Source organism: Esox lucius, chromosome 24, assembly GCF_011004845.1.
Source record: "Esox lucius isolate fEsoLuc1 chromosome 24, fEsoLuc1.pri, whole genome shotgun sequence".
In the NCBI taxonomy this organism is placed as follows: domain Eukaryota; kingdom Metazoa; phylum Chordata; class Actinopteri; order Esociformes; family Esocidae; genus Esox; species Esox lucius.
The window spans coordinates 2871360-2881299 of NC_047592.1; the positions used below are offsets into that span (position 1 = coordinate 2871360).

The window sequence follows — 9940 nt, forward strand, 5'->3', positions numbered from 1 at the left end:
CTTTCACCTTTAAACTTCCAGTACTTCTCAACCATTGGTTGTTGACCCCCTCCCGTCTGTGGTCGCCGATTGAAGAGGGGTCGTGGGGGACATGACCTTTGAACTGGTTGTAGTTGTTGTTGACTGGCAATGAGGAGTTCCATTCGATTCTGTTAGACTCCGTTATTTGATGCTCTCTTCCTGTTTAGAAGACATTTGTTATGACGAAAGTCTTACTCAAATTTTACATCAACCGCCACAGTTTCTTTTCATGATACTCATGCAGCCTTCCTTGAAAAGGAACAAATTAGATTGTGTAGGAAATTAACCAGAGCGGTGTCATTCCACTGCTAATAAAGAGCAGGCAAATAAAGAGCAGGCGTATCCCACCACACCACTTCAATGGGGAATCGCGTCTTTGAACTGGCAACTAATCCACTACAAAGGTTTTATTAGACGTCATGTATCTGCGTATGTGTGTGTGTGTGTGTGTGTTGTGTTACATACACACAAGGAAAGAATCGTGTGGTAGCGGCTCCCATTCCCACAGTAATAAAACAAATATCTTCTTCCATGCTGCAGTAAAGTTTGGAATTCAAACGTTTGTTCTTACTGTGTTTGTTGCATCATAAACCAAAGAGCTTTATATTGGGGCTTCTTTTTCTTTATATTGGAGCCTCTTTTTCTTATCCTCTGTTGGGGTTCTTGAAATGGTGATTTAGTAAATGGAACTCTAATTCCCTTGGACCCTGGGAAATAGAAGGGCCCTAGATGGATAAATGGGTTCCATGTCACATTTAGGCTGGATCCTTGATTTGTCTGCCGGTTCTCCGATAGACCAAAAAACGAGTTCACTCCACGTGTTTCAAACACTTGAAAAAGCATTAAAACCATTGGAACATTGAAATGAATACCAATTCATTAAATACTGCTTTTGTTGTTTACATTGCTTTACCTTTGGAAGTCTCATTGACATTTGTGTTTATATTGGTATTATTTGAAATGGTGAAATATTTGACACATGTAATTTAATTTAGCACAACTGGCACAGAGAGAGAGAGACAGAGAGAGAGAGAGATTGAAAGAAAAGTCAACAAAAAACAAAATTGGAATTCTACCTTGTCCTAAACCTTGATTATTCACATGGACTATTCACATGGACTATTCACAGACTGAGCATGGCCTCGCCATCAAGAGAAGTTGCTATGGGCAGACTTGGCTGTCATGAGAAGGCAAAATTAGATGGAAATGGAAATGCTCTTCCTGACCTCCTGTCAAATGTATGACCCCATTAGAGACACATATTTCCTCATAATTGTTATTACCTACACATCATTTGAAAATAAATCAAATACTGTAAAATGTTATGAACATTGTACTTGTTAGGCAAAATCCTGATATGTGCAATCACAGCGGCTAGACTGGTGGCCTGTTGCCATGAGCAACCATCAGAGCCGAAACAACACTGTAAACGTAATTTTTGTAAATATTTGCATATTGTGCATCACCACAAGCATACTCTTATGACATTTGAAATGCCTTTGTCATTTTGAAAAGATAGTGTGTTTACATATAATTTCAGATTTGTCACTTAATTTTTTTTGGTTTTAACCATCATTTATTCTAGCTGGGTTGTTTTCCAATTTCTATGGAAATGTAAAAAAATGTTCCCCATGCAAATATATCCTTTGAATTTAATGGAATTATGAGAAAACCACTGAGAAACAGAGAGAAAGAGACTAACACCTTTAACCCGTCCAAAATAGAAAAGGCTTTGATACATTTGGCAGTCGATATTTAACATAGCTCCCGCGTCCTTTTGTCCTTCCTGTTTTCTACTCAGTGTTGTTATTTTGAGCTTTCATACGTGATTCTGAACATTTCTTTTTGCTAAGGGGTAGGGTCGTCTGAAAGTGTTGGAACGAGGCCCAAAGCTAAGAACTTTCTGAGCGCACACGGAAGTGTTGCTATAGCGACTGCGTTGTCTAACACCACGCCGGACTTGGTTTGATAGGATTTCAAAACGGCCTTGTGTTTCAGATGTGACTTATAACGTTTGTTATACCCTATTACTTTGAAATATCCAGTTGGCAAAAGTTTGGCAACGATACCTTAGGATGAGCGCGTCAGTGGCGCGGAGGCAAAAAGTTAACTTTCTTCCGGACATCAACAAACCGGAGAAACGTTCACCTGCGCACGAGCGGACTAGTCCACGACCACGGTCCAGGTGGGTCGATATAGTCCATAAAAATATCTTCATTTGTGTTGCACTTGTGCCTACGTAACACTAAATACTAGATGCTAGATGTCTGCTGTAATCCATGTTGCCCATTATACGCGGACGTATAGTAGGAGTGACCTTTGGGTTTGACTGTTATATTATTATTTACAATTACAAATATAATCCTACAATGAAACAAGACAACCGGTTTGACCAGTGCCATATGTTTAGGATACAGAACAAGAAGAAAGAAAATGAACCAAAGTCAACAGGAATAATCCAGACGCCAACAATCTCCAAAGATGAAGTCGCCATGTAAGTAAATTCCGTGGCATTGTAAAATCATGAGCTTAGTCAGCATTGGACTTTGCTCAGCTCAATACAATGCAGTTCACCTGTTCACCTGTAGAGGTCAGATAACCCAATGATGGGTGTCCCGCCACTTATTCTCCTTCAATGACCAACTGTTTCTTTGTACCAGAAGAGGCTGGTAGACTGGACTGTCTCATAGCAAGGTCTGGAACGAAATCCCCTGGTTAAAGATCTCTGTCAGAGTTCTCCCCTCCTCCGCTCTGTCTGTCCCCAGGTTCCGGAGCAGTGTGTGGAAGAACACGTGTGTGGAGCTGCTGCGTGGAGGGTTCCACAGGTCAGAGACACTTTACACACGTTCCCAGCTCAAGGTCATTTGGGCTTCAGTAAACCGAACTCTGACACTAGGACTGCCGTTCAGGGCTGCAAACTGCTGTAAAATTAGAAAGGCTGTAAAATTAGAATGGATTGGTGGTTCAGCTATGAAACTAACTAGATTTTGTCTACAGTGATTTTTTTATAGTGGTATTTTTTGGTGTCTTATGAATTGGAACTTGCCAACATTCATCCCTGACTTTGGGCAATTTTTTGTGGCAACAGGAGTGAGTGACTGTAGTGTGTCAGTCAGCCATAAGGGGGGGCTGTACTGTTTCCATTCACCACAGAAGGAGAACATCATCCCAGGGCAGATCTCTGAGCTGAGGGAGGGACTGAACTGAAGGCAGCCCAACTCTGTTTGCCCCTTCAGGTCTTTCTCCGAGCTGTCCTCTCTGCTGCGGCACTGGAAGGAGGTCCGGGAAGCAGCTGGTCCAGGATCAGTCATCTGGCAGCAGATATCGTTGGAAGAGCAACCCACCAAACTTCATACACTCCAACACTACCTGACCAGAGCAGAGACAGCACAGAGGGCTGGTAGACCGACACACACACACACACACACACACACACACTGACACACACACAGTACTGTTTACATCTAACTCAGTGGTTCCAAGCCTTTTCTGTTTCCAGGGGAATAGCAAATCAGAGTCAAATCTCTCAAGGACCAGGTTAAACCCCTGGTGTAAAACCCCTGGTGTTAAACCCCTGGTGTTAAACCCCTGGTGTTAAACCCCTGGTGTAACCTGTTTGCTGTGGTGTGTGTGTGTCTCTGCCAGGTGTGTGGAGTGAGGTATATGACAACCAGCTGTGTTTGGCTCAGTACTTCAGAGACACAGACGACATGTGGCTGAGCTCCCACTTCTACCAGGTACCAATACCTCCTCATGAAGACCCTTTCACACCCATCCAGTACCAATACCTCCTCATAAAGACCCGTTCACAACCCAACATTCATCCATCAAATAATCAAGTATATTTAGTATGGTTCTGGTGGGTGATGTATTAATCCTGTGTATATTTAGTATGGTTCTGGTGGGTGGTGTATTGATCCTGTGTATATTTAGTATGGTTCTGGTGGACGGTGTATTAATCCTGTGTATATTTAGTATGGTTCTGGTGGACGGTGTATTAATCCTGTGTATATTTATTATGGTTCTGGTGGACGGTGTATTAATCCTGTGTATATTTAGTATGGTTCTGGTGGGTGGTGTATTGATCCTGTGTATATTTAGTATGGTTCTGGTGGACGGTGTATTAATCCTGTGTATATTTAGTATGGTTCTGGTGGACGGTGTATTAATCCTGTGTATATTTAGTATGGTTCTGGTGGACGGTGTATTAATCCTGTGTATATTTAGTATGGTTCTGGTGGGTGGTGTATTGATCCTGTGTATATTTAGTATGGTTCTGGTGGACGGTGTATTAATCCTGTGTATATTTAGTATGGTTCTGGTGGACGGTAAAGTGGTTTTGTCTCCACAAGGCCAGTTTGGCGTCAGCACAACGAGTCAAAATGGACGGAGGACGGAAAGAGGCTGAGGCCTCATCCAACATGGGACGAGTCTACATGGAGGAAGGTAGGAGATACATGGAGGAAGGTAGGAGAGACACAGAGGAATGTAGGAGAGACACAGAGGATGGTAGGAGAGACACAGAGGAAGGTAGGAGAGACACAGAGGAAGGTAGGAGAGACACAGAGGATGGTAGGAGAGACACAGAGGAGGGTAGGAGAGACACAGAGGAGGGTAGGAGAGACACAGAGAACGGTAGGAGAGACACAGAGGATGGTAGGAGAGACACAGAGGAAGGTAGGAGAGACACAGAGGATGGTAGGAGAGACCCAGAGGATGGTAGGAGAGACACAGAGGATGGTAGGAGAGACACAGAGGAAGGTAGGAGAGACACAGAACGGTAGGAGAGACACAGAGGATGGTAGGAGAGACACAGAGGAAGGTAGGAGAGACACAGAACGGTAGGAGAGACACAGAGGAATGTAGGAGAGACACAGAGGAAGGTAGGAGAGACACAGAGGAAGGTAGGAGAGACACAGAGGAAGGTAGGAGAGACACAGAGGATGGTAGGAGAGACACAGAGGAAGGTAGGAGAGACACAGAGGATGGTAGGAGAGACACAGAGGATGGTAGGAGAGACACAGAGGAAGGTAGGAGAAACACAGAGGAAGGTAGGAGAGACACAGAGGAAGGTAGGAGAGACACAGAGGAAGGTAGGAGAGACACAGAGGAAGGTAGGAGAGACACGGAGTAAGGTAGGAGATACATGGAGGAAGGTAGGAGAGACACAGAGGATGGTAGGAGAGACACAGAGGAAGGTAGGAGAGACACAGAGGATGGTAGGAGAGACACAGAGGAAGGTAGGAGAGACACAGAGGAAGGTAGGAGAGACACAGAGGAAGGTAGGAGAGACACAGAGGAAGGTAGGAGATACATGGAGGAAGGTAGGAGATACATGGAGGAAGGTAGGAGATACATGGAGGAAGGTAGGAGAGACTCCATCATCAGGTCCAGGAGCTGTCTAGAACTGTGGAGTCCAACGGCCTTGAACAGAAGAGAACTGGATCATTAATTGTATTAATCACATCACTGACTAACATGGACTTAATCATCTTAAACGAAATTACCATTGGTGTGTGTATGTATGTGTGTGTGTGTGTGTGTGTGTGTATGTGTGTGTGCAGGTCAGTTGGACAGTGCCAGGGAGATCTATGAGCGGTTCTACAAGCTGACGGCTGGGCAGTCCTGGAGAGACGATGGGGGTGTGTGTCTTCACACGCAGGCGTGTCAGTCTCTCTGTGGTGTGTACACCCAGCTGGCCAACCTCCTGCTGCAGGCCGACGACCACAGACCAGCCATACAGACACTCAACAAGGCCTTCCAGAGGGCGAAGGAGGGTGGGAACACTGTCTGCCTGTGTCTGACTGGGGGTGTGGGTGTGGGTGTGTGTGTGTGTGTGTGTGGGTGTGTGTGTGTGTGTGTGTGTGGGTGTATGTGTGTGTGTGTGTGTGTGTGGGTGTATGTATGTGTGTGTGTGTGTGTGTGTGTGTGGGTGTGTGTTGGTGTATGTGTGTGTGTGTGTGTGTGTGTGTGGGTGTATGTGTGTGTGTGTGTGTGTGTGTGTGGGTGTATGTGTGTGTACGTGTTGGTGTATGTGTGTGTGTGTGTGTGTGTGTACGTGTTGGTGTATGTGTGTGTGGGTGGGTGTGTGTGGGTGTGGATGGGTGTATGTGTGTGTGTGTGTGTGTATGTGTGTGTGGATGGGTGTATGTGTGTGTGTGTGTGTGTGTATGTGTGTGTGTGGGTGGGTGTGTGTGTGTGTGTGTATGTGTGTGTACGTGTTGGTGTATGTGTGTGTGGGTGTGGATGGGTGTATGTGTGTGTGTGCGCGCGCGTACGTGTGGTTTTTGAGTACCTTAACAAATATTTGAAAGCAATCAGACTACCGTATATACTTAACCTTGCCTGTCTGTCTACCTGTCTGTCTGTCTGTCTACCTGTCTGTCTGTCTATCTGTCTGTCTGTCTACCTGTCTGTCTGTCTTCCTGTTTGTCTTCATTAGCTGGTGACCGTAGAGTTGAGGGGGAGGTGGCCTACCGTTTGGGTTTGGCCTATCAGTGCGTAGGAGACCAGGTATATAGACATGGTGTTGATTGCTTTGTGACTTGATCTGGTCTCTTAAATTAGTGCTAAAACAGTGGGCGAATAAACCTTTAATCATTCAGTGTTATTCGTTTCAACTTTACGGACCACTTTCACAACGTAGTGTTTTAATTACTGCTTTAGGGCCTCTGGGACCAACAGCGCTACTGTCTTTAAAAACAATTGTTTGAATTCAGGTGACAGCCAAGTGCTTCCTGAACATGTACCTGGAGATCTCCACCCTCCTGGGGGATGCTGACAGACTGGGGAAGGCTTACAAAGCTATAGCAAAGTCCCTGGAGTGGTAGGCTACACACACCCACACACATACACACACTCTTACACACACCTACACACACATATACAAAATATATCATATTTGTGTATGTCTAAGTAACTGTGTGTGTGTGTTGCAGCGAAGGAAAGCTGAATGAGACACTCCAGTATCTGGAGAAGTTTGCAGAGGTCTCCCAGAGCAACAACCAGCACCACCACCTGGAGGAGGCCTGCATGTGTTTAGGAGTCATCTTCACCTCCCGGGTAGAGGAAAGGGGGTGGTTCAGGGAGATGGTGTGATGTTGACGTTCTGCAGTTTCATGACATGCATTTATCCCACTGTCTAACAGAGACCTCTCCCCCTTCACTCTCATTTCCCCCTCCTCCCCTGTCTGTCTCCTCAGGGTCAGTACGACAGAGGCTGTGCGTATTTCGAGCGGGCGTATGAGATCGCGCGGGACCTGGACGAGGTCCCTCTGGTGCAGAGGGCTCAGGTCTGTGGACTATGGATGAGTCTCGAACTGTGTACTAAAGCCTAGTGCTTAGGGCTTCTGTCAAAGGTACAGCACTTTGTAGGGAACAGACTGCAGTCTGGGACAGGGTAGTGTTCATCTACAGGAGACTGTTCATGTTGTCTATACAGCCTCACAACAGTTCAGACTACTTGTTTAAGTACCTGTACTTGGCGAATATTATTGGACAGTCTCTGAAAGCCTGGCTCCACTCTGTTGTCTGGAGTTTTCCCAGCCACTTCTCTTCGGCCTTGCTTTCATTTTGGTGTTGTGCTATAAAGCACAACTGCTGGGGTAAAAGAAATTGACAGAATGGTTGATTGTGATTGACAGATTGATTTGAAGATTATTAATTGATTGTGATTTATCGATTGTGATTGACAGATTGATTGATTCATTGATTTTCAGGTGTGTGTGGGTAGTGCCAAGGCCCACAGTCTGATCAGGAAGTTCAGTCACCACATAGAAACAGCATCCCATAGCAACCTGAGACTCCTCACTGCCTGGAAAGACAGGAGGGAGGATGTCTTCTCCGACACAACATCCCAGAACACATCCACACAGCAGACATGTGAGACATCCCAGAACTCATCCACACAGCAGACATGTGAGACATCCCAGAACTCATCCACACAGCAGACATGTGAGACATCCCAGAACTCATCCACACAGCAGACATGTGAGACATCCCAGAACTCATCCACACAGCAGACATGTGAGACATCCCAGAACTCATCCACACAGCAGACTTGTGAGACATCTCAGAACACATCCACACAGCAGACATGTGAGACATCCCAGAACTCATCCACACAGCAGACGTGAGACATCCCAGAACACATCCACACAGCAGACATGTGAGACATCCCAGACCACCATTATTTTCTAGCACTGCCTTAACCCTGTTGGGCATGGAGTTCACCAGAGCGTCACAGGTTGCCACTGGAGTCCTCCATGACGACATCACGGAGCTGGTGGGTGTTAGAGACTTTGCGCTCCTCCACCTTCCGTTTGAGGATGCCCCACAGATGCTCAATAGGATCTGGTGACATGCTTGGCCAGTCGTCTTGGAGGTGTGTTTGGGGTCGTTATCATGTTGGAATACTGCCCTGCAGCCCAGTCTCCAAAGGAAGGGGATCATGCTCTGCTTCAGTATCTCACAGTACATGTTGGCATTCATGGTTTCCTCAATGAACTGTAGCTCTCCAGTGCTGACAGCACTCATGCAGCCCCAGACCATGACACTCCCACCACCATGCTTGATTGTAGGCAAGACACACTTGTCTTTGTACTCCTCACCTGGTTGCCTCCACACACGCTTGACACCATCTGATCCAAATACGTTTATTTTCGTCTCATCAGACCACAGGACATGGTTCCAGTAATCCATGTCCTTAGTCTGCTTGTCATTCTTGTGCATAATATTTAGAAGAGGCTTCCTTCTAGGATGACAGCCATGCAGACCAATTTGATGCAGTGTGCGGCGTATGGTCTGAGCATTGACAGGCTGACCCCCCACCCCTTCAACCTCTGCAGCAATGCTGGCAGCACTCATACCTCTATTTCCCAAAGACAACCTCTGGATATGACGCTGAGCATGTGCACTCAACTTCTTTGGTCGACCATGGCGAGGCCTGTTCTGAATGGAACCTGTCCTGTTAAACCGCTGTATGGTCTTGGCCACCGTGCTGCAGCTCAGTTTCAGGGTCTTGGCAATCTTCTAATAGCCTAGGCCATCTTTATGTAGAGCAACAATTATTTTTTTCAGAACCTCAGAGAGTTATTTGCCATGAGGTGCCATGTTGAACTTCCAGTGACCAGTATGAGGGAGAGCGAGAGCGATAACAACATATTTAACACACCTGCTCCCCATTCACACCTGAGACCTTGTAACACTAACGAGTCACATGACACCGGGAGGTCCAATTTGGACATTTTCACTTAGGGGTGTACTCACTTTTGTTGCCAGCGGTTTAGACATTAATGGCTGTGTGTTGTGTAATTTTGAGGGGACAGCATATTTACACTGTTATACAAGCTGTACACTCACTACTTTATATTGTAGCAAAGTGTCATTTCTTCAGTGTTGTCACATGAAAAGATATAATCAAATATTTGCAAAAATGTGAGGGGTGTACTCACTTTTGTGAGATACTGTACATCCAAAACCACACATGAATAAAAAATAGTTTATTTAGTCGTTGATATGATCATATATTTTGTTAAAGAGAATAACTTAATTTTAATAGGTGGGTAACCAGTTAAGCACTGAAGTTATACTGTTCATTTCGCTGCTTGTGAACACGAGTGTGTTGTGTTTCAAACAGAGGGATGTTGGTAAGAAGAGGAAGCGGATTAGGGACAGGACCGGGGGACCAGAGAAGTGCCATACTTTTATCACCATGTTAATAATAAAACATTTGTAAACTCTGGAGTTAGTGTAATCTTTTTATTCGTACTGAGTATAAGAAAACATTGATTAAACCAGTATTACAACTGAAATTAGTGCGAAGTGTAACCTGTCTGGGCGGTAGAACAGGGCGCTATAGTGGCTTTATAGGTAGCTCTCGTAACGTCAAAGTTGTAATTCAAATTCAAGAGCGAAATAA

The 9940-nt window shown here is 45.4% G+C and overlaps 1 protein-coding gene across 5 annotated transcripts; it reads left to right on the forward strand.

The window, feature by feature from the left end:
* Nucleotides 1–1612: 1612 nt before the first annotated feature.
* On the forward strand, nt 1613–9763 carry ttc29 (tetratricopeptide repeat domain 29). 5 transcript variants are annotated; one of them, XM_034290399.1, is made up of 14 exons: nt 1613–2206; nt 2432–2515; nt 2787–2846; nt 3258–3421; nt 3667–3758; nt 4374–4467; nt 5586–5798; nt 6464–6534; nt 6741–6847; nt 6960–7083; nt 7224–7313; nt 7740–7902; nt 7939–8154; nt 9659–9763. In XM_034290399.1, coding segments are annotated over exons 1-14 (1590 nt in total). In that variant the 5' UTR covers nt 1613–2096; the 3' UTR covers nt 9661–9763. The 5 variants fall into 5 exon arrangements, with proteins under 5 accessions (XP_034146290.1, XP_028973645.2, XP_028973646.2 ...); XM_029117812.2 differs by having other exon boundaries at nt 7740–8082; XM_029117813.2 differs by having other exon boundaries at nt 7740–8046.
* Nucleotides 9764–9940: the final 177 nt, after the last annotated feature.